We start from the raw sequence: 26710 nt of genomic DNA, 5'->3' as shown, positions 1-26710 counted from the left end.
GAGTTAAGGGAGTGGGCGATCAATGCGCATGCAACATTGTGGAACAGCGAAACGGTCGGTAGGACGGCGAAAATCCTATGGGGGGATCCAGATCGTGAGAAGACGAGGCAATCACTGAAAGGAAGCAAGAATGAGGTCAGTACAGCTATTGGTATCATAACGGGACACATCGATGCGGCAAGTGATCGTATGTATAGGGCATGCGGGGAAGATGATGAGATGTTGAAGCATTTCCTTTATCATTGCCCGGCTTTCTCATCTAACAGATACCGACACTAAAGTGAAGACACAATACCAGACATGAACCTAATTAAGAGAGTGGTATTGAAAACAATTATGGATTTTGTAAGTAGCACGGAGTTCCTAACTTAAAATTTTCTTTTTAGAGGTTACTTTATAGTTTTTTTGAGGAACAAGCCGATTACTGGCTTAGGTGTAGGTCCATAGTGGCATGGGACGGATTAAAATCTTCTCCCTCTTTTCAACCTAACCTAACCTACTTATTTTTAGAAAAAGTTACCTATAGCTCTTATAAATTACCCTTTATAATTGGATCAAATTGTATCTGGGACTACTTTGAAATAAAATTGTATGAATTTGTATCAGATTGTAGCAATTTAAATCCAATTATATATAACTACTTTTAGGATCCAATTTTATATGACGCCAAATATAATTAGATCTGACCTTATAAATTTTTTTACTCGGGATATCTTTTACTAGCTTTTATACCCTCCACCATAGGATGAGGGGTATACTTATTTCGTCATTCTGTTTGTAACTACTCGAAATATTCGTCTGAGACCCCATAAAGTATATATATTCTTGATCGTCGCGAAATTTTATGTCGATCTAGCCATGTTCGTCCGTCTGTCCTTCAAGGAGTAAAGCTAGCCGCTTGAAATTTTGCACAAATACTTCTTATTGGTGTAGGTCGGTTGGTATTGTAAATGGGCCATATTGGTTCATGTTTTGATATAACTGCCATATAAACCGATCTTGGGTCTTGACTTCTTGAGCCACTAGAGGGCGCAATTTTTATCCGATTGGAATGAAATTTTGCACATGTTTTGAAATAATATCCAACAACTGTGCCAAGTATGGTTAAAATTGATCTATAACCTGATATAGCTGCCATATAAACCGATCCGGGGACTTGACTTCTTGAGCCTCTAAAGGGCGCAATTCTTATCTGATTTGAATGATTTTTTGCACGAAGTATTTTGTTATGATATCCAACAACTGTGCCACGTATGGTTCAAATCGGTCCATAACCTGATATAGCTGCCATATAAACCGATCTTGGGTCTTGAATTCTTGAGCCACTAGAGTGCGCAATTCTTATCCGATTGGAATGAAATTTTGCACGAGGTGTTTCGCCATGACTTCCAACAACTGTGCCAAGTATGGTTCAAATCGGTTCATAACCTGATATAGCTATCATATAAACAGATCTGGGGACTTGATTTCTTGAGCTTCTAGAACAACAACTGTGTCTTTCAACAACTGTGTCAAATAAGGTTCAAATCGGGTCATAACCTGATATAGCTGCCATATAAACCTATCTGGGATCTTGACTTCTTGAGCCTCTAGAGGTCGCAATTATTATCCGATTTGCCTGAAATTTTGTACGACGGATTCTCTCATGGCCATCAACATACATGTTTATTATGATCTGAATCGGTCTATAGCCCGATACAGCTACCATATAAATCGATCTCTCTATTTTACTTATTGAGCCCCCAAAGGGCGCAATTCTTATTTGAATTGGCTGATATTTTACACAGGTCTCCAACATAAAATATAATTGTGGTTCAAACCGGACCATATCTTGATATCGCTCTAGTAGCAGAGCAAATATTTTCTAATATCCTTTTTTGCCTAAGAAAAGATGCCGGGAAAAGAACTCGACAAATGCGATCCATGGCGGAGGGCATATAACATTCGGCCCGGCCGAACTTAGCACGCTTTTACTTGTTACGATTCTATTCCTCTGAGGGGAGGTGCTTGTAATTTGGCTACAAACTTTATTTCGTTGGAAAGAATAAACGTAGATATTATCCTTTATCAAGAGAATATTTTTTATATCTGTATAATTATTTTTAATCATAATCAATATAATTTTAATCTTATCATATTCTTTTTTCGCACTACAAGAGCTAATTTAAATCACAGTTCACTTTGCTAAATAGAACTTGTCCGAACAACAAGGTGAAATCTTGCAAAAAAGGCCTTGTTTTGAAAGGCCTTGCAAATATTACCTCTGTAGTGGTATCCCTACATACATTCCCTCATATTTTTAATATTCTAAGCTGCACCAAAGGACTTCCAAAACAACAAAACCAAAATAATACATAATTCACATACAGTCACAACAACGCTTTCTGAAACAAACTAAAATTGCAAATTAAAATGACGTTGAGAACTATCTCCACCCAGGCATGATATTTTTGTATGGTGGTAACTTACATCGAAAACATGATGAAATACTGCACTGTAGCTATGGGTACAAATTTAATCAATCATGGTTTTTACAACATCAATTTCTAAGAAACTAGCTGTTCTTTTATTAATTTAAATATATGCTACGCTGTGTGTTTCGAAGGAAATTTGGAAATATGTGTGGAGAATAGAGTTTGGAAGAACCGACTCTAGTAGGGTAATAAATAAGTGGTATTGTAATAAATAAGTGATATTTTTTAGAAATTCGCATTTCTTATTGTTGTTTTAACTAGGCCAATCCAGGCCAGATTTCCCCAATTGTGGACATTGACCTCCATTTTGTCACCTGGGATAACTACCTTCAATAGTCGAACAAGGAAGTGAGCTTAAATGTGCCACAAAATCCAAATTTGTTAGTTTATAAACGAAAAGAATATAGTTGAGGCTCTGGCCCAACAAACCTTCCCTGTAGAAAATATCGAATAATCGGAAGAAATAAAAGTATATAATAGGAACTGGCGAACGGGCTTGGTAACATCGACTTTATGATTATCATTTATCAATTATTTTCATTTCCTTACCGCAAACAAATAAAGCCCATCAGTTATTGCGCAACAATCAAACTCAAACCACTGTACTGTTGATCTGCGACCATTAACTTAACCAGCATCATAACATCATCGTTCAGAGACAATGCTCACAGCTCTTGCAAAGGACAAAAAAACACAACAAGGACACACGAAATGTCTGGTTCACATGTAAAAGGCGTATGGGCTGGTGAATGAAACAGTTTGACTTGTGGTGCTATATTGTGACATGTTGATTGCTCTCCTTATAGCCTCAACGCAATGGACTGGCATCAGCTTGACAGTCCGAGACTCCACCACATTTAAGGTCCTTCACTGCGTGTGGTGTGCTGCAAGGGATTTTCTCATTTTATTTTTAACGTAAAACGTAACAGACTTTGCTTAAGGTGTGGGATACAATCAGCTGGATTTACTTTAGCGTATGTTAGCCTTAAGTAGTGTTGGTATATTAAATTGGGGCCCTTAAAATGTTTAAAAAGGCATTTCATTCTCATTTGTAATAAAAAATGTACAATACAATGGTTTGGTACTACTATCGTTTTTCACAGTTGAAAACATATGCTCTTCGCGACTACTTTTTTGAAAAACTAAAAAAATCTAAATATTTGTATAAAACATTGTTGCAAAAGTTATACTGAATGAAATCAGCAATTTTCTGGCTTCAAAATCAATTATCTAAACAAAGTAAAAGCGAGCCAAGTTCGGCCGACCCAAATCTTATATACCCTGAGTCGCATATGAAAAATCTTTGGCCGATATCTCCTTATAGGCAAACAAAGGATAAAAACAAGTAAGTTCGGCCGGGCCGAATCTAGGGAACCCACCACCACGGATTCTGCTAAATATGTATGTTGAAAGACTGTCAAACCATCTAAAATTAAAGCTTCTAGGAACTTAACAAGGATGATCAGGAGACCGGTTTACACCGGTGCAATATCAGGTTATAGACTGATTTGGACCGTATTTGGCACAGTTTTTGGTAGTCATAACAGAACCCAACATGCAAAATTTCAGCCAAATCGGGCAAGAATTCCAACTTGTTAAGACTTAAGATGTCAAATCGCGAGATCGGTTTATATGGGAGCTATATCAGGTTATAGACCGATTCGGACCGTATATTGACACAGTTGTTGGAAGTCATAACGGAACATCACATGCTAAATTTTAGCCAAATCAGACAAAAATTGCGGCTTGTAAGGGCTCAAAAAATTAAATCGGGAGATCGGTTTATATGGGAGCTATATCTAAATCCGAATTGATATGGCCCATTTGCAATCAGCAATGACCTACATCAATGTAATATATCTGTGCAAAATTTCAAGCGGCTAGCTTTACACGTTCGGCCGCCTTCGTGATTTCGATAGACGGACTGAAGCACGGACGGATACGGCTGGATCGACTCAGAACGTCGAGGTCATCAAGAATATATATTCTTTCTGGGGTCTTAGACGAATATATCAAGGTGTTACAAACATAATGACTAGATTGGTAAACACCCATCCTATGGTGGTGGGTATACAAATTAATGTATTTAAGCTAGTTTTTTCATTGAAGACTAATCAATGAAAATAATTTATTTTTTTACCAAAAAATGCAAAAAAAATTTTAACTTCTTAACTGGATAATCAGATGTCGACAATTTACTAACAAGTAAAAACGTGCTAAGTTCGGCCGAGCGGAATCTTATGTACAATCCAATATGGATCAAATTTGTCGAGTCTTTTCCCGGTAACTCTGTTGTGCTGTTTCAGGCTATATACCGATGCTATTTCAGGCTATAGACCATTTTTGACACGTATGTTGAAGGTCATGGGAGAAACCGTTGTACGAAATTTCAACCAAATTGAATAATAATTGCGCCCTCTAGAGGCTCAAGAAGTCAAGATCCCAGATCGGTTTATATGACAGCTATATCAGGTATTGGACCGATTTAAACCATACTTAGTTCAATTGTTGGAAGTCATAACCAAATACGTAATGTGAAATTTCTGCCAAATCGGATAGAAATTGCGACCTCTAGAGGCTCAAAAAACAAAATAGGGAGATCGGTTTATATGACAGCTATATCAGGTTATGAACCGATTTCCACCATACATAACACAGTTGTTGGAAGTCATACCGAAAAACTTCATCTCAAATTTCAGCCAAATTGGATAAGAATTGCGCCCTCTAGGGGCTCAAGAAGTCAAGATCCAAGATCGATTTATATGAAATCTATATTAAAAAATGGTCCGATATGGCCCATTTACAATCCCAACCGACCTACATTTAAAATAAGTATTTGTGCAAAATTTATGCGGCTAGCTTTACACCTTCGAAAATTAGTGTGCTTTCGACAGATAGACGGTCGGATGGACATGGCTAGATCGACTAAAAACCTCATGACGATCAAGAATATATATACTTTATGGGGTCTTAGATGAATATTTCGAGAAGTTACAAACAGAAAGAAGAAACTAGTATACCCTTATCCTATGGTGGAGGGTCTAAAAATGAAAATATAACTACAAATGCATTCGCAAATTCCAACATACAAAGCCAGTCCGGACAAAATTTCAACAGTATTGTATACCTCAAGAAGCCTTTTTTGTAGGGACTTTGACACTATCTCGATAACATCTCACCTCTAACTCTTTCTCAATTTCAATAAGATAACTCTACCCGTTCTCACAAGGCTTATTATACCCTCCACCATAGAATGGGGGTATACCAATTTCGTCGTTCTGTTTGTAACACCTCGAAATATGCGTCTAAGACCCCATAAAGTATATATATTCTTGATCGTTATGCCATTTAATGTCGCTCTAGCCACGTCCGTCCGTCCGTATGTCGAAAGTACGCTAACTTTCGAAGTAGTAAAGCTAGCCGCTTGAAATTTTGTACGAATACTTTTTATTAGTGTAGGTCGGTTGGGATTGTAAATGGGCCATATCGGTCCATGTTTTGATATGGATGCCATATAAACCGTTCTTGGGTCTTGACTTCTTGAGCCTATAGAGGGCGCGATTTTAGTCCGATTTGAAGTGGTTTTGGTACCACTTCCTATAACTGCGCTAAGTATGGTTCAAATCGGTCCATGTTTTGATATAGCTGCCATAATAAACCGATCTTGGGTTTTAACTTCTTGAGCCTCATACGTGTCTAATATGGTCTGAATCGATCAATAGTTTGATACAGCTCCCATATAAACCGTTTTTGCTTCTTGATCCCCTACAAGGCGCAATTCTTATCCGAATGAACTGAAATATTACAAAATTACTTCTACAATGTTCAGCATTCATTTATGGTTTGAATCGGACTATAACTTGATATAGCTCCAATAGTATAACAATTCTTATTTAATATTCTTTGTTTGCCTAAAAATAGATACCGCGCATAGAACTCGACAAACGCGATCCATTGTGGAGGGTATATAAGATTCGGCCCAGTCGAACTTAGCACGCTCTTACTTGTTTTTTACTAGTTTTTTTTTCCACTTTCTCCCACTGTGTGTCGTCTCTTATATCCTTTCTCAGGTTCATGTTGTCTACTGCTTTTAGTGTTGACACAGGGTTTTTGAGAGAAACTTTTCATCTTGGGGTTGTCGTTAACGCTATCATCGATATCTTGGTCTTAGGACGAATCATCTGGTGGAAGCTTACGGAATGCACTGCTGATATCAATACTGCAAACGTCACCTCGTCTCGGGGGCTGCATTTGTTTTATTGGGGGAGGTGGAAGTATGCCGCACCAAAGAGTCACCGGGTGGTCATGTAAATGGATTGGGCCAATATGGGGCTCAATCAAAATACCTTTGAAAGAATAATACGAGCCCGACATTCAGATTTGGGGTCACGTGTGGGGATACCGTCTTGCCTTTTCGCTAGACCCTGAATATTATACTGCATGGCCATTATTTTGATTTCCTTTTCAACAAAAAACCACTGTATCTTGGGCAATACGAAAATACAATATATATTTCTTTGCCATCAAAGAGAAAAGTAGTAAGCTATCTATAGATTGAATAACAATATAATTTATATTATGGCAGACTCAATTCAAATTTAATTTTTTTGCAGATTTATGACGCACGCATTGCAAAAAAGTTTAATTTCAAGAAATTACGAGTGTTGATCGTAACTTTTTATCTACCTTTGGTTACTTATCCACTTTTCCTGTTTAGGCATTCCAGAAACGTGCCCATAAAGTGGAATAACATTAGCAAGTACTACACACTCTGATACACACTCTGTAAACTTTTAATTAGTTTCATAAATTTTTTAACACAGTCATTTTATTTTATTTTCATTTACCAAAGTAAGATGTGAAAAATCAGGAAGCTAGCCATGATGAGCAATGATGGTGATATTGTCCTGGTCCTATGGTCCGTCCTTTTGGTTTAGGGCTTTACGGACGAGTACGAGTATATTTGTACTGCTTTATCCTCTTGTTTGTAGCGACAATGCTTAAATAAACTTATCAATGTTTCACAGCCTGAATTTTACAGGCCATGTTGATTGTGTTGAAGATTATGTTGCTCCCCAACATGGTATGATGGCATGCGGTGGTTCTTTTGGGTTTCATAAATAATTTATCAAAATAATTCGTTCACGTTTCCACCTAATTGGCTGCAAAAGATGGCATAATTCAGTGTAATTATGAATGTGATTGTTCTAGTTTTTACTTTAGTTTACGTTTATCACCAATCACCAAAAGAAATATGGCTTAACGTCGCATGAGATTATAATTTTATATTAAATGAATTCCCAACCAAAATTTTGGGTCATTTAATACTTTAATTTTAAATTCTATCCTTTATTTATACGTTTGGTGATGTGATTGCTATGAATGCTTCCGGATTTTGAAACGGGCAGCGAGAATTTGATACTACCCTGCGCACAAACAGAACCATTGGATTCCACATAAGATCGACCGAATGACAAGTATTTCATTCAGAGAACGAATCAGACGTGAGTTTACGACAATCTCCAAAATTCCCAAAGACGACATTAAACTGACCTAGACAATATGGATCTCTTATGAAAGACAATTCCATATAGACAGATCTCGGGAATTAAAGCCTTAAGTCCTTAATAAGTTAAATTTTTACCCGCTTTTACCAAAAGCGGGTAACCACCAATGGTGGTTTGTGTACGGCCCTTCGACATCCGTGCCAAGTGTGTCGAGGCGAACAATATTTAGATATATACCCGATTTAAGGTCTATGCCCCAGGCGCCTTAATAACCCGATTATGGTAAAATTTGGGGCTGAAAGTAATCAAAATTGAAGAGTATTGTCCAGATAGAACCATATTTTAATATTGCTTTCAAAGTATATACCGATCTCAATATTCAAGGCATTGGTCTTATTCACATTTATACCCGATTTTGCTGAAAATTGGGGTCTCATACAATCAAGAAAATATGAGACTAAAACGAAAACGTCATTGCAAGTACAGTCGGAAATTTATATAAGTAGGACTTCAATAATAAAAGGCAACAACTTTAAAGAATAGTTTAATTTATTAACATTGAATTTTTAAAGTTATTAATAACAAGTAAAAGCGTGCTAAGTTCGGCCGGGCCGAATCTTATATACCCTCCACCATGGATCGCATTTGTCGAGTTCTTTTCCCGGCATCTCTTCTTAGGCAAAAAAGGATATAAGAAAAGAGTTGCTCTGCTATTAAAACGATATCAAGATATGGTCCGGTTCGGACCACAATTAAATTATATGTTGGAGACCTGTGTAAAATTTCAGCCAATTCGTATAAGAATTGCGCCCATTGGGGCTCACGAAATAAAATAGAGAGAACGATTTATATGGGAACTGTATCGGGCTATAGACCGATTCAGACCATAATAAACACGTTTGTTGATGGTCATGAGAGAATTCGTCGTACAAAATTTCAGGCATATCGGATAATTGCGACCTCTACGGGTCAAGAAGTCAAGATCCCAGATCAGTTTATAGGGCAGCTATATCAGGTTATGAACCGATTTGAACCTTATTTGACACAGTTGTTGAAAGTAAAAATAAAATACGTCATGCAAAATTTCAGCCAAATCGGATAGGAATTGCGCCCTCTAGAAGCTCAAGAAGTCAAATCCCCAGATCTGTTTATATGAAAGCTATATCAGGTTATGGACCGATTTCAACCATACTTGGCACAGTTGTTGGATATCATAACGAAATACTTCGTGCAAAAATTCATTCAAATCGGATAAGAATTGCGCACTCTAGAGGCTCAAGAAGTCAAGACCCAAGATCGGTTTATATGGCAGCTATATCAAGTTATGAACCGATTTGAACCATACTTGGCACTGTTGTTGAATACCATAACAAAACACGTCGTGCGAAATTCCGTTCCAATCGGATAAGAATTGCGCCCTCTAGAAGCTCAAGAAGTCAAATCCCCAGATCCGTTTATATGGCAGCTATATCAGGTTATGGACCGATTTGAACCATACTTGGCACAGTTATTGGATATCATAACAAAACACGTCGTGCAAAATTTCATTCCAATCGGATAAGAATTGCGCACGCTAGAGGCTCAAGAAGTCAAGACCCAAGATCGGTTTATATGGCAGCTATATCAGGTTATGGACCGATTTGAACTTTACTTGGCACAGTTATTGGATATCATAAGAAAACACGTCGTGCAAAATTTCATTCCAATCGGATAAGAATTGCGCACTCTAGAGGCTCAAGAAGTCAAGACCCAAGATCGGTTTATATGGCAGCTATATGAAAACATGGACCGATATGGCCCATTTACAATACCAACTGACCTACACTAATAAGAAATATTTGTGCAAAATTTCAAGCGGCTAGCTTTACTCCTTCGGAAGTTAGCGTGCTTTCGACAGACAGACGGACGGACGGACGGACGGACATGGCTAGATCGACATAAAATTTCACGACGATCAAGAATATATATACTTTATGGGGTCTCAGACGAATATTTCGAGTAGTTACAAACAGAATGACGAAATTAGTATACCCCCCATCTTATGGTGGAGGGTATAAAAACAGCAAGGAAAGGCAAAAGTAGAGCGGGCAAAATTAGGCTATAGACCGATTCAAACCATATTTGACACATATGTTGAAGGTCAAGGACGTTGTACAAAATTTCACCCAAATCAGATAATAATTGCGCCCTACAGAAGCTCAAGAAGTCAAGATCCCAGATAATGGATAAGGATTGCGCCCTCTTGTGGCTCCAGAAGTCAAGATTCAAGATCGGTTTATATGGCAGCTATATCAGGTAATGAAACGATTTCAACCATACTTAGCACATTTATTGGAAATCATAACAAAACACCTCATGTAAAATTTTAGCCAAATCGAATATTGCGCCCTGTAGTGGCTTAAGAAGTCAAGATCAAAGATCGGTTTATATGGCAGACATATCAAAACATGGACCGATATGGCCCATTTACAATCCCAATCAAGCGGCTTGCTTCACACCTTAGAAAAATAGCGTGCTTTCGACAGACGGACGGACGGACAGACGGACGGACAGACGGACAGACGGACGGACGGACAGACGGACGGACGTGGCTAGATCAACATAAAATGTCATGACGATCAAAAATATATATAATTTATGGGGTCTGCGACGAATATTTCGAAAAGTTACAAACAGAATGACGATATTAGTATACCCCCATCCTATGGTGGAGGGTATAAAAAGGAATTAAGTTCAGCCGGGCCGAACTTTTGATATCCACCACTTCGTGTATATATAAATACCATTTCGTTGAAATCTGGTGCAAAATGCACGATTCTGAACCTATAGCAGCTCTATCGAAATATGGTCTGATCTGGACAAAACTCGTCAATATTCACAGTTCAAAATTTCTGCAGAATCTGGTAATAAAAATGTCTTATATGGACCGAAGACCATAAATCGGGCGATCGATATATAGCAGCTAAATTCAAATATAATTCGAACTGAACCATATACGGGAGTTAAACATAGCTCACTGTACATAATTTCAGCAAAATCAGAAAATAAATAGGTTATTTATGAAAAAAAGACCTTCAATCGGGATATAGGTCTATATGGGGGCTATACCCAAAAATGATCAGAACTAAATCATACTCGTAATCATAATCATATTTGAAGGGCTGAACATAGCTCACTGTGTAAAATTTCAGAGAAATGGGCCAATGAATCCAGCTGCTATGAGCTATAGACCCTAAGGGGGATATATTCAAATTTGAACCGATGTGGCACAATTGCAATCCGCAACGACCTACATCAATAGTGCAAAATTTCTGTGCAGAAATTCAAGCGCTAGCTTAACGTATTCGACCGCTATCGTGATTTCGACAGACGGACGGACAGACATGGTTAGATCGAGTCAGAATGTCGAAACGATCAATGATATATATACTTTGTGAGGTTTTATATCAATATTTCGAGGTGTAACAAACCCAATGACTAGAGTAGCATATCCCCATCCTATGGCGGTGGGTATAATAAAAAAAAAAAACAAATCTTGTCTACTCGACCAACAAGGAATTTTCAGCTGTTTTTCTTTCGATATTTTCAAAGAGATTACTCTAACACTCCCTCTTCGTCGCCTTTGTTGTGGTACCAATAAGTACGATCACATCTTTAATTTGTCTAAAAATAAAAGTTTGCTAAAACGTACAATTATTTTGCATTTAAATTTGCAATTAATATATATGTCATCGTTATTGTATAGTGTACCAGCTGGACCAGGCCCGCTGCGCTGCGCCTTCTTTTATTTTATATGGAACGAAATTTTCCTTGGAATATTTATTTTTGACAAATAAAGAGCTTTTAGTGAAATACCATGCTACGAAAATAGTATATCGCTTGACTAACAGTTTAACAATATAAGTGCCTTTATGTGAATCCCATATGGTCTACGAATTTAAGATTGGATGTAAGGTGTACTCCACGCTTAAAATATTGTCATGATGTCAGATTTAGGGGTGTTTTCGGGGGTGATGTGGTCCCCCAGACACTTGGCCCTGTAAAATATCAGCATCGTGCTCTTCTGTGAAACACCATTCATATAAAACCCCATATTGCAATTGGTTTTGAGGGGAGTTTACAGGATGAGGCGTCCACCAAACACATGGCCCCAAGATTGGTTAACAAATTCGTTTTCTAATCTCAAATACCTTTCATTTGAGCCACATATTGGCATGGTTGAAAAATTGTACCCTTTGGGGGATGTTTTGGGGAAGGGGTGATGCCTAAAATACATGGTCCTACACTTGGATATCAAATTCGTATTCTACTCCCAAATGCCTTTATTTGAGCACCATATTGCGGTGGTCAGCAAAAAATTGCTGTTTGTGACGTATTTTGGGAAAGGGCTAGACCCCCAGAAAATTGGTCCCGAAAGTGGGTATCAATTCTCACTCTACCTCTCAATTATTTTCATTTAAGCCCCACATTGACGTGGTCGATAAATATGCCCGATATAGGGGTGTTTTGGGGAGTGAGGTGGTCCCCCAAACACAAAGCCATGAAAATATATCAGCAACGTGCTCTATTCTCATATATTTGAACCCCATATTGCCTTTGGCTTCAAAATTGGGTATCAAATTCGTTTTCTAATCTCAAATACCATTCATTTAAATCCGTTATTGCAAAAGCCAGCAAATATGTACGGTTTGGGGTATGGGCCCTAAAAACTATGAATATCGAGCTCCACTATCTTGAAGACCCAAATTGTCTCGGTGTCTTTCTACTTGGGGGGTTGTAATGGTGGTGGGACGTCCCCTAGACAGTTGGTCCCGAATGTTTGTGTCAGATTCATGATATACTCCCAAATACCCTTCATTTGAGCTCCGTTTTTCCATAGAGGGCAAACATGACCGGTTTGGGGGGTGTTTTGGGGGTATAGAGCGGTCACTCAGGGACTTGGCTTTGAAAATATATATTAGATTCGTGCTCTACTCTAAAATACCTCTTATTTGAGGCTCATATTGCAATGGTCAGTAAATACTTCCTATTTAGTTGGTGTTATGGGCGTGGGGTGGCCAAATTTGCAATGATCGGTAAATATATCCGATTTAGGGGTGTTTTGGGATTGGGGAGGTCCCCCAAGCACTTGGTCCGACAATTGGATATCAGATACGTTTTCTAATCTTAATTACCTTTCATTTGAGTCCCATATTATCGTGATTGGTGTATATATATATATATATATATATATATATACTAGCTGACCCGGGCCTGCTCCGCTGCGCCTTCTTTTACTTTATATGGAACAAAAGTTTCCTTGGAATATTTTTTTTTCGACAATTAAAGAGCTTTTAGTGAAATACCATGCTACGAAAATAGTATATCGCTTGACTAACAATTTAACAATATAAGTGTCTTTGTCCGAATCCCATATGATATTTATTGGTCTACGAATTTAAGTTTGGATGTAAGGTGTACTCCATTCTTAAAATACTTTATTTCAGCTCGCTACTCTCATGATATCTGATTTAGGGGTGTTTTCGGGGGCGAGGTGGTCTCCCATGCACTTGGCCCTGAAAAAATATCAGCATCGTGCTCTTCTTTCAAAAACCATTTATTTAATCCCCGCACTGCCATTGGTTTAGGGTGTTTACACGAAGAGGCGTCCCCAAAACACATGACCCAAAATAAGTTATCAAATTCGTTTTCTAATCTTAAATACCACATATTGGCATGGTCGAAAATTTTTTACCCTTTGCGGGGTGTTTTGGGGAAGGGGTGATTCCCAAAATACATGGTCCTAAATTTGTATATCAAATTCGTATTCTACTCCCAAATACCTTTATTTGAGCCCCATTTTGCGATGATCACTAAAAAATTGCTGCTTGTGTGGTATTTTGGGAAAGGGGGATTTGACCCCAGAAAATTGGTCCCGAAAGTGGGCATCAATTCTTGCTCTACCCCCCAATACCTTTCATTTAATCTCCGCATTGACATGGTCGGTAAATATAGCCGATTTAGGGTTGTTTTGGGGATTGGCGTGGTCCCCCAAACACTAAGACCGGAAAATATATCAGCAACGTGCTCTATTCTCATATATCTATATATCATTTATTTTAACCCCATATTTAGGGAAAGGGGTTGATCCCCAGAAAATTGGTCCCGAAAGTGGGTATCAATTCTTGCTCTACCTCCAATACCTTTCATTTCATTGACATGGTCGCTATATATGGCAGATTTAGGAGTGTTTTGGGGATTAGGGTGGTCGCCCAAACACTAAGCCCGGAAAATATATCAGCAACGCTTTATTTTCATATTTGGATATCAGATTCGGATTCTGCATTCAAATACCTTTTATTTAAGCCCCATATTCCAATGGTCAGTAAATAAGTCCTGTTTGGAGGATGTTTTGGGGAAGGGGTGGACCCCCAGAAACGTGGTCCCACATTTGAATATCAGATTTGTATTCTACTCGCAAATACCTTTCATTTGAGTCCCATATTGCCATGGTCGGTACATATGTCCGATTTAGGGGAGTTTTGGAGCTTGGGGTGGTCCCCCTACCACTTGGTTCGACAAATGGATATCAGATACGTTTTTTTATCCTAAATACCTTTAATTTGAGTCCCATATTGTCGTGATGGTCTAAATATATGTTTGGTAGGTTTTAGGGTGGGGCGGCCCCCCTAGGTACCCCATCTGAAATTTGAATATAAAATTTTTATTTTTGGGGTACTATATGAGAGCACACAAAATTTCGCTTAAATCGCACCACCCATCTCCGAGATCTGGCGTTTCTGAAAATTAAGGTAAGGGGGAGGGTCCGTCTCCCCTTCAGATATCAAAAAATGTAGTACCCTATTTTCACCACGGGATCATTATGCACCATCTGTGAACATTTGAAGAAAATCGGTTCAGCCGTTTCTAAGTCTATAAGGAACACACAAACACACAAACAAACCTACAAACAAACACAAATGGTTTTTTATATATAAGAAGATTTGGTAAGTTTTGGGGGTGGGGCGGCCCCCCTAGGTACCCCATCCGAAATTTGGATACCAAATTTTTCTTTTTAGGATACTGTAAGACAGCAAACAAAATGGGGCTCAAATCGCACCACCCATTTCCGAGATCTGGCTTTTTCGAAAATTAGGGTAAGGGGGAGGGTCGGATGAGAATTGCGCCCTCTAGAGGCTCAAGAAGTCAAGATCCCAGATCGGTTTATATGTCAGCTATATCAGGTTATGTACTGATTTGAATTATACTTATCGCAGTTGTTGCAAGTGATACCAAAACACCACTTGCAAAATTACAGCCAAATCGGATAAGAATTGCGCCCTCTAAAAGCTGAATAAGTCAGGTTTATATTGCAGCTTTCGGTTTATACGGCAGCTATACTAGGTCGCGGAGGAGCGGGCTCGGTTTAGCGACTTTTATATACAATGCACTGCATTTTATTGGCATATCTTCGAAAATATATGCCTCAGTGAATGGGCCACTCGGGTGGGCATTGGTTAACGACGTACATAAAATTCTTTGGTAACGCCTATGGACAAAAAAGGAATTTGTTCAAAGTTTCAGCTCAATATCTCAGTTTTTAGAATTTAACGTATATTTACAGACGGACGGGCGGATGGACGGACTTGGATAGATCGTCTTAGATTTTACGATGATAAAGGATATACATATATAATTTATATATGGGGATATTTCGATGTGTTTCAAACGGAATGACAAAATGATCAAACCCCAATCCAACTGTGGTGGGTATAAAAACATAAATACCTTATTTCTTAAAGGCAACTGATGAAATTTTTAGTTTAATTCTTTTAAGCTTTAATATTTCTTTGCAAGAAAAATACAGTAGTATATGCAAATTCTTATTTAAATCTATGAACTAGGCAAACACAGCATTATAAAGATTTTGCTGAATGTTAATGAGCTGTTTATGACGTTGCTATGTAAAGCTTTCCAAAGTCAAAGCCTGTGGGCTTTTTTAATTGCTTTGTAGTTAAAGAGTACTGCATCATTCGGAGAACCACTGGTCTTGTCAGTTCTTGGAAATTAACAAGAAATGATATTTTAGAGAAGTACTTGATTTGTTGTAGCCCAAGTAACTTTAATTTCATGGTCTGTCTAACCTTATTTGCGTAGCTAAAGATTGCCACCTTCATTTTAGCTTCCTCATTTCGAGTAACATCTTCTATCATCAATGCATTGGCTTCTTCCATAATTAACTTTTGTTGTTTAATCTCAAATACAAAATGTCTACTATTCCTTTAAATCAGAAATAGTTAGTTACCCTTAGGAAGATTCTCGGTACATTCATTTACCAATGAGTCGGCGAGATTGCTAGAGTGAAAAGAAGGAAAAAAATGGGCTAATCTTGAATGTCCATAAACACTTTATTCAAGTTATCTTAGTTTATATGTGAGTTATTTCAATTCTGACAGCCGTATTCACAAATAACTAAAACTGCGTTATAAATCAAAAATAGCTAAAATGTGATTTTTCGCATTCGTAGCCTTCAATAAACCTATTTAAAATTTGAACACGTTGTTATTGGTTTTGCCCTTGTTCAACACCATAGTAAAATGCAAATTTGCCCCATTCCATTAAGGAACAGGGGTAGACTTCTCACATATCAATGAGTGCTGTCCGCTTCAAGTTTAAGCTCATTGATAAGGGACCTACTTTTTATAGCCGAGTCAGAACGGCGTGCCACAGTCCGACACCTCTTTTTACCGGGGAGAAGTTTTTATATGGCTGTAATACCACATTTTCAATTGGCATAGTACCTCACAAATGTCGCGGGCATTGGGAAGGGAAAACCACCACGGAAAATTTTTTTTCTGATTTCCTCGCCAAGATTTGAACCTAGGCGTACAGCGTCATAGGCGGACATGCTAACCTTTGCGCTTCGGTGCCCTCCTCATAACATAAATATATTTCTCAATTCTACAAACATAAATATATACGAATGAATGCGGAACAAGTAAAGTCGCGCCACGAACGGCCGGGCCAAATTTTGGTAATCCACTACCATGACTTTTTATACCCTCCACCATAGGATGGGGGTACACTAATTTCGCCGTTCTGATTGTAACTCCTCGAAATATTCGTCTAAGACCCCATAAAGTATATAAATTCTTGATCGGCATGACATTTTAGGTCGATCTAGCCATGTCCGTCCGTCTGTCCGTCCGTCCATCCGTCTGTCTGTCGAAAGCACGCGAACTTTCGAAGGGCGTAATTATTATCCGATTTGGCTGAAGTTTTGCACAACGGCTTCTCCATTGCCCTTCAATATACCTGCCAAATATGGTCCAAAGCGGTCTATAGCCTGATACAGCTCTCATATAAACCGATATAGATAGATATAGCTGCCGTATATAATTTGCCAGAATATTGGTCCTATCTTTACAAAATTTAGCATGGGGTCTTTTATTTAATGTCCTCATATGTGTGCAAAATTTCATAACAATACATATCATTCATCCGATTTGGCCTTTTAAGGCTGTAGAAGCCATAATTTTGGTCCGATCTTTACAAAATCTTGTATGGGGTGTCTTATTTAACATCGTTCATCCATTATGGCCGTTTAAGGCTATAGAATCCACAATTTTCGTCCGATTTTGCATGAGACGTTTAAATTGACGTTCCAATACGTGCGCAAAATTTCATTAAAATCGGTCCTAATTTAGATATAGCTCCAATGTGTATATTTCATCCGATATGGACTTTCAAGGTAGTAAAATCCCTAATTTTGGTCACATCTCTACAATATAGGGCGTGAGATGTTCTATTTTATGTCCCAGTATGTGTCATCAAAATTGGCAGAGGTTTCGATTTAACTCCCATATAATCTTTTATTCGATATGGCCTTTTAAAGATGTGGAAATCCAAATATTTGGTCCTATGGCAGGAAAATCTTACAAGGTTCTAAATTGCTATTTCAATTGGTATCCCATATATCTGTAGATTTCGAGTCAAGTTCTACATATAAAAATTACTACATACACTAGATGGTGTAGGGTATTATATAGTCGGCACCGCCCGACTTTTGGTAACAAACAAATGAATGCATATTACAATACTTTGTACGACATTAGTTTTTAATGGTACAAAAATATTTTTTACATTGACGAAAGATTATTTATAATTGAGTTGTACTACCCTGTCTTAAGCTTATCATCACTTTGATGCAATTTTTATATGAGACTATTTTTCCTTATCAATTTCATATCGCTTAATCCGCTCAATACTTTAGAAAAATTAAATATTTAAATTAGTTCTTCCTTAAGTTCCAATAGATCACAACGTTTTAATGAAAATTCGCAAAAAATGAAATTGATTTTTACAGTTATTGCTATATACGTCGGATATGCAATTAGCGAAAACTCAATATTAGAAAAGGAATTTGTTGTAAGTAACGCATTATTGCAATATAAAATGTCATTAGGTTATGAACCGATTTAAAGCATACTTAGCATAGTTGTTGGTAGTCATAACAAAACAAATGCAATAACGTCATAATATAACACCTAATGCAAAATGTTCAGCCAAATCGGATAAGAATTGTGCCCTCTAGTGGCTCAAGAAGTCACGATCCAAGATCGGTTTATATGGCAACTATATCCAAACATGGACCGATATGGTCCCTTTACAATCCCAACCGACCTACACTTATAAGAAGTATTCTTGTCAAATTTTAAACGGATAGCTTTACTCCTTCGAAAGTTAGCGTGCTTTCGATAGACAGACGGGCGGACGGACAGATGGACGGGCATGGCTAGATCCACTTAATATGTCGTGCCGATCACGAATTTATATACTTTATATGGTCATATACGAATATTTCGAGGAGCTAAAACACAATGATGCAATTACAATAGTATACCCCCATCCTATGGTGTATGGTGTATGAAGGTTCGTTAAAAAATGACCAAATTATTGAATATTATTCCAAATCGGACGAAAATATATATGGGAACTATATCTAAATCTGAACCTATTTCTATTGAATTCAGTATATAAAATTTGCGCCAATTTTTGTGTGAATCGGTTAACAAATTACCAAATTATTGCAATACTAGTCAAAATCGGACGAACATATATATGGGAGCTATATCTAAATCTGAACCGATTTCTATGAAGTTCACCAATAATGTCGAGACTATTCGTGAAAATCGGTTTACAAATGACGATATAATTGTAATTTTATTGGGTTGCCCAAAAAGTAGTTGCGGATTTTTCATGTAGTCGGCGTTGACAAATTTTTTCACAGCTTGTGACTTTGTAATTGCATTCTTTCTTCTGTCAGTTATCAGCTGTTACTTTTAGCTTTGGTTCAAATCGGACGATATATAAATATATATCGCCCGATTATCGCTTTTTTCGATGACTGTTACAATATCTAAAGAGTTTGGTCGAAATCGGTTCAGATTTAGATAAAACTCTCATATATATGTACGTCAGATTTTGGATAATTTACAATAATGTTGTCATTTGTCAACCGTATTTATTACAGTTTGCATATAATTGCACGAAATTTTGATACAGTTTGTTTAATAACCCATCTGAAACCATCAGCCGATTTCCATCAATTTTTTTTTAGAATTAGATATAGTTTCCACTTTGTACTTAAAGGGTAGGTGTTGGGTATTATAAAGTCGGCACTGTACAACTTTTGCCTTTCTTTATAGATTTTGAATATTATTATGGAAGTTGGGGTAGGGTAGAATTTGGATATGATTTCTTAGATACAGCATATAAATGCCTTATAGACCTCTACATATCTAAATTTTTATCCGAAATTGGCAGAAATTTCAAACACGTTCAATATTCGGATAAAGCTTTTACAAAAACTAAACTTTCAACTGAATTTCTTGAACTAAAAGAAATCATATATTTGTTAACATAGGATTAAAACAATATTCTAAGTTCATCCGTTCAAGAAAAATGTTTTACTTTATTACTCTTCATATTTTCTTTTAGGATCCTGATGACAAAAATGACAAAATAATTATATGGAAATCACTTTTCACCAAGTTGAACACTATTTTAGTTGAATCCAGCGCTACTAACAAAGCATTAGAGGATTTGGAGAAAAGGTAACAGTTCTGGCTTATAACACTACATCATATATTTACCCACCACCATTCCGTCCGTCCAACTGTTGAAACACAATTTGGTCTTCAAAACGATTTTTTTAAGCTAAATTGGACATTCTTAGTACTGATAGTATTTATCTTTAGTCAGTGTGATTCTAAATAGGTATATTTAAAACAATAAGTTTGCTGGTGTCAGCAAGCACCGTTTACTGATATTTTATTTAAATTTTTTTAACTTTTGAGTAAAACCCATACCTCATTTTTGAACTTCTAAACGAAAAGTAATTCATTGTTAAATAAACTTGCTTAGACCGAAGCCATTCGTGAGAAGACGACGCTATTTCTGAAAGGAAGTAAGAAGGAGGTCAGTATAGCATTCGGTATCATAAGGCTTTTGATAAGGTCAATCACGAATTACTGTTGTTGAAGGTGCATCTTATGGGTTTCTCCAATGCGTTATTGAAGTGGATAAGATCATATCTAATGGGCAGAGCTCAGATGGTGAAAGTAGGAAATGCTATTTCTGACAAGATAATTGTGACATCCGGTGTTCCTCAAGGAAGTCATCTTGGACCGGTCTTATTTACATTGTTTATAAATGACCTGCCCAGCGTGATACATCGATCAAAGGTTCTAATGTATGCAGATGATGTTAAAATTTTCTACTCTTTTAATGAGGAAGCAAACCAGTGTATACTGCAATCCGATCTTAATGAGTTTTATAAATGGTGCAATGCTAACTTGCTAGAACTAAACACTTTAAAATGTAAACATATGTCTTTCTTTCGGCTGAGAAGAATTGATACGAGTTACTATTTGAATGATTGTATGGTGGAGTATGTGGACTCTATTCATGATTTGGGGATTCTGTTGGACCACAGGTTGGATTTTAGAAAACATATTTCCTTAATTACGAACAAAGCTTATAGAAGTTTGGGATTTATCAAGCGTTGGAGTAAAGAATTTTCAGATCCCTTAGTAACGAAACAATTATATATTTCTTTTGTACGTTCTACTTTGGAATATGGGTCCATTATATGGGATCCAGCCTATTCCATTCATTCGAATGCGATTGAGTCAGTTCAGAAACAATTTCTTTTATTTTGCCTTAAGGGGCGTGGCTGGGACCCTCGGGCTCTACCATCGTACGAATACAGATTAAACTTAATAAAATTACCAACATTAAAAAGCCGACGAATAATGCTGAATGTTACTTTCCTTATCAATATAATGCAAGGCAAAATAATCTCCGATTTTATTTTGAATAGAATTTACATAAATGTTCCCTTAAGGCCATCCCGAAACTATCAGCTATTTCAAATAAATTATTTCACATCAAACTATGCAAACAACGACCCTTTACGCCGCCTCTTTGTTGAATTTAATAAATTCTATAGCCTCATCGATCTCTCTGAAAAACGTGATTCTGTTAAAAGAAAATTAATACTTCACTTAAACACATAGTTTTATTTATTTTGAATCTAAAATATGTATATATTCGTAAATATTTAGCATATAATTTAGTCTGTAAGGATTATAATCTATAGACTTAAGAATAATAAAAAAAAAAAAAAAAAAAAAAAAAAAAAAATAACGGGACACATAGAAATACAAGCAAAATCTGGGCGGCAAGTGATAGCATGTATAGGGCATTTGGAGAGATGAAGAGACGTTGGAGTGTTTCCTATGTCATTGCGCGACTTTCGCGGCTAACAGACATCGGTAATTAGTAGGATACAATTCCAGAAAATACCAACTTAGGGCGTGGTATGGTTAACAATTAGGGATTTTGCAAATAGCATGGTATTCCTAACTTCGATTTTCTTTTTCGAGGCTACTTTTTGGTATTTAGAGCGCAGAACAAGCCTATTACTGGTTTAGGCGTATATCCACAGTGGCATGGGGCGGATTAATATCCGCACCCTCTATTCAACCTTACCTAAAGCAGCAAAAAAATTAGATGGCTGAGTGTGTATATAATACATTATTCCCTTCAAAAAAGGGTTATTACATTATGTATTTATTTATTCGATCTTACAGTGAATAAACGATTTAATAAGGAATATTTAGCAGTGGCTATTAATGACATCAGCTTTTCAACTTATCTATATGAGGGAATTTATGGTGGTGGGTGTACAAGTTTGGCAGGTAATGATGGTTTTACCGTTTATTCACAAAATTTCGATTTATTTCAGATTTGCAGATTTAACCAAAAGGTAAGTGTGTTATACCATACATTAAAAAAAAGGAAGATATTAGTGCACGTATGTCTTCCTTTTTTTACAACATGAACTATCCAACGCAAGCGTAGCATATGCCTCACTATTTAATGCGCCTTACTTCTTCTTCCTTCTTATCACCTCCACCATAGGATAGGGATACACTAATTTCGTCATTCTGGTTGTAACTCCTCAAATATTCAGCGGCTAAAGAAGTCAAGATCCAAGATCGGTTTATATGGATCATATATCAGGTTATGAACCGATTTCAATCATACTTAGCACAATTGTTGAAAGTGATACCAAAACACCACGTGCAAAATTACAGCCAAATCGAATAACAATTGCACCCTCTAAAAGCTGAAGAAGTCAAGACCCCAAATCGGTTTATATAGCAGCTATATTAGGTTATGGACCGATTTCAACCACATTTAGCACAGTTGTTAGAAGTGATACCAAAACACAAGTTGCAAAATATCAAATCGGACGAGAATCGGCGCCCTCTAGAGGCTCAAGAAGTCAAGAACTTCGCAAGTTAGCGTGCTTTCGACAAACAGACGGCCGGACGGAGGGACATGGCTAGATCGACATAAAATGTCATGACGATCAAGAATATATATACTTTTTGGGGTCTGAGACAAATATTTCGAGATGTTACAAACAGAATGACGAAATTAGTATACCCCCATCCTATGGTGGAGGGTATAAAAATATGAATAACTGGGAATGTTTCAATTTCTATCATCAAGTGAGTCTTTAGCTCCAATCTTTAAGGTTAGGCCAATTTTTATTAATGTACTGCAGATCACGTAAGCTTAACATACAAGGCACCTTTATTACGCGCAATCTTTTTTTTTTTTTTTTTGTAGGCTGGCAGAGCAAAACTCTCAAATAAATCGAATGAAGGAGCTCGACGAGCTGAATACTATATACCTAATTGAAAACCGACTGGATGCTAAAAAGAGGTGTGTTTTCCCATACCATCCAATTAATTAAGATTATAAAATAAATTTGTAGCAAACCCTGGACCACAATTCTACGTCGTAATAATGGCTCAGTTGATTTTTCCCGTAAATGGACCGACTATCAAGAAGGATTCGGTGATGCACCAAATGGCGAATTTTTCATTGGTCTAAATAAACTGCACACTTTAACTGCAAATGCGCCTCATGAACTTTTAGTTATCCTTAAGGATTGGGATAATGAAATGCGATATGCTCACTATGCGAATTTCAAAATTGGTAGCGCAGGTGAAAAATATGCCATTAAGGAGTTGGGAGAATATACCGGAGATGCCGGAGATGCTTTGGAAGGTCACAAAGGCATGCGGTTTTCTACATCCGACCAGGATAATGATGCGAGCTCTTCCAATTGTGCATTGGATAACAATGGTGCCTGGTGGTTCAAAGATTGCTTTAACAGGTAGGCTTAAATCAATAACTAAATCGTAACTAAATTAATGCAGTTTTACTTTCAGTCATCTAAATGGACCCTATAAGACGCAAGAGAAATCACATGAAAACGGGGTAACATGGGATACTTGGAAGCCTGTTTACTCGTTGAAATTCGCAGCGATGAAAATTAGAAAAATATCGATTTAATTTTTTGGCCAACTTATTTCAAAAGGCCCCCGCCAGATTATGTTCAAGTGAAATTATCAATTAATGAATAATAATCTGTAAAAATACATTAAATGTCGATAAGACAGTATTTTAAAGACTTGTATCCTCTAACATTTGCGCAAAAACATGCATACGATCGGTGAAATTACATTTTTTACAATGCGGCTTCCAGGGGCACAAGAAGTAAAATCGGGGGATCGGTTTATATGGGAGCTATATCACGCTTTTAACCGATTTAAGCGGTACTTTGCATGGTTGTTGGAAGTCACAACAGAACACTATGTGCGAAATTTCAGCCAAATCGGATAAAATTGCAGCTTCCAGGGTCTCAAGAAGTCAAATCGGGAGATCGGTATATATGAGAGCTTTATTCAAACCTGTACCGATATGACCCATTTGCAATCCTCATCGGACTACATCAATATTGAGTATACGTGGAAAATTTCAAGTAGCTAGCTTCACGCGTTCGACCACTATCGTGATTTCGACAGACAGACAGACATGGCTGGATCGACTCAGAATGTCGGGAGGATAAAGAATATATATACATTGTGGGGTCCTAAATCAATACTTTGAGGTGTTACAAACAGAATGACTGGATTTGTAAACCCCCTATATCCTATAGCTGTGGGTACAAAAAATAAATCCGCATTTTATGGGATTAAGAAATCCGTCCATATGGCAATGAAACTTTTATGTTTTTCAGACCCTTTGTCGGCGGATCGGTCTTTATAGCAGCTATATCTAAATATATTCCGATATGAAGCATATTTGAGTCGGATTTCACTGTTCCAAATGTCTGCGAAATCGGATGAAAAATAAAGCTTTTATGGACTTCTGACCCTTTATCGGCAGATCGATCTATATACCGGCCGATTAGGCCCGTTCAATAACTTGACCTGCGTGCAGCAATAAGGCCTACCTGTGCCAAATTTCAAATCAAATCCAATTTTTTGACGGCTGTAGAGCGATTACAACAGACCGAAGGACAGACGAACAGATTCACGGACATCGTTAAATCGTCTTAGAATTTTACGACGATCCGAAATAAATTTACTTTGTTGGGTCGAAAATGGATGTTTCAAGCGGAATGACTAAATAAATCTACCCCCTATCCTATAGTCGTGGGTACAAAAATAATGGTTCATAAATAAAGTATCAAAAACAAACCATTTTCTAATTATATTCTAAAAATGCAAAACTGAGTGCATGTGCCAATTTTGTTTACTATTTTTACTGTGGACATTTCTTTTATTTTTATAAATTTCAGTTATAATTATCAATAATTGATAATTAAAAGAACATTTGACCAAAAACAGTAATTGATTCTATTTTTGATTTTAATATTCGAAAGAAATGCAAAAAGTGATACATCCACTCGTTTTTGCTACCTAATGTATATTCTTGATGGCCTTGGCATTCTAAGTCAATTTAGCCATGTTCGTCTGTCAAAATCACGATGGCGGTCGAACGAATAAAGCTATCCGATTGAAATTTTGTACAGACACCAGCCTATGACGCTGAACGGCTGGGTTCGAAACCTGGGTTCCAAACCTGGTGGTTATCCCCTCGTAATGCTGGCGACATTTGTGAGGTAGTTTGCCATGTAAGAAATTCTACTCTGCGACAATCCGCTATAAAAAGGAAGTCCCTTATCATTAAGCTTAAAATTGAATCGGACAGCACTCATTGATTTGTGAGAAGTTTGCCCAAGTTCCCTTACGGAGTGTTCATGGGCAAATTTGCATTTACAAAGTGAACATATGCTCTTCTACGAACTTTCTCTGTTTCTCTCTATCTCCTCCTTTTTGGCGGTTCTAACACCAATACAATGCTAAACACCTTGTGCTACATCACTGTAGCACAGGTTATATCACTATTAAACAATTTCTATGTGATTCAATCATTGGAACGATTCAATGTTGGACAACTTTAAAATATAATCGTGGCGCCTAAAAGTATACATCAGAACGTAATTTTGCTTTAACTTTTTTTAAAGATGTACAAGACGAAATTTTGTATTGCAGATGTCATTAGTAAAATTTAGTTCCATATTTCTGTTATATATTAGTTACATGTAGTCTTTAACAGGTGTCGTTAGCTAGTATAGGTCTACCCTTGTGTAATTTTGCATCAGTGAGGACTTAAATATCATATTTATCGATTAAATTATTCGAGATATACAATGCAATGGCAATGGGTTCATCACAATACATACAACGCCATCTATGCATTCAAATTTATCGATAATCAACTTTTTGATATGTTGTAACTTTTGTCATAGACCAAGGTAAGGTATAAACTTTGAAACTAAAAATGTTAATAAAATAAATTAACAGTTTACCTTTCCACGTCGCCCGTGTTCCTACCGCATATTTGACATTTCTTCCATCTGTTCGAGCTTTTGTGAACATATTCATGGACATAGCATAGACAAAGGAAATGTGTTGACTCGAAACAGTTTGTTAAAAAAAGCTCTAACAGATGGGAGAAATGTCAATTTCTTAGAAAGAACCCAGGCGACATGTAACGGATAACTTAAGAGTTATTTAATAAACTTTTTTGTTTTATAGTCTATACCCTTCCTTTGCCAATGATGTTAGTTTATAAAGGGTGATTTTTTTGAGGTTAGGATTTTCATGCATTAGTATTTGACAGATCACGTGGGATTTCAGACATGGTGTCAAAGAGAAAGATGCTCAGTATGCTTTGACATTTCATCATGAATAGACTTACTAACGAGCAACGCTTGCAAATCATTGAATTTTATTACCAAAATCAGTGTTCGGTTCG

General features: G+C 37.0%; 1 protein-coding gene across 1 annotated transcript; it reads left to right on the top strand.

Annotated features, from left to right (window-relative positions):
• Positions 1-18268: 18268 nt before the first annotated feature.
• On the top strand, positions 18269-24012 carry LOC106096097 (ficolin-2). The gene is made up of 6 exons (XM_013263666.2): positions 18269-18388; positions 19961-20076; positions 22272-22292; positions 23165-23260; positions 23313-23717; positions 23773-24012. The coding sequence occupies exons 1-6, from the start codon at positions 18308-18310 to the stop codon at positions 23894-23896; spliced, it is 843 nt and encodes a 280-aa protein (XP_013119120.2). The 5' UTR covers positions 18269-18307; the 3' UTR covers positions 23897-24012.
• Positions 24013-26710: the final 2698 nt, after the last annotated feature.

Source organism: Stomoxys calcitrans, chromosome 3 (assembly GCF_963082655.1).
Source record: "Stomoxys calcitrans chromosome 3, idStoCalc2.1, whole genome shotgun sequence".
Lineage (NCBI taxonomy): Eukaryota > Metazoa > Arthropoda > Insecta > Diptera > Muscidae > Stomoxys > Stomoxys calcitrans.
This window is presented reverse-complemented; position numbering and strand designations above follow the sequence as displayed.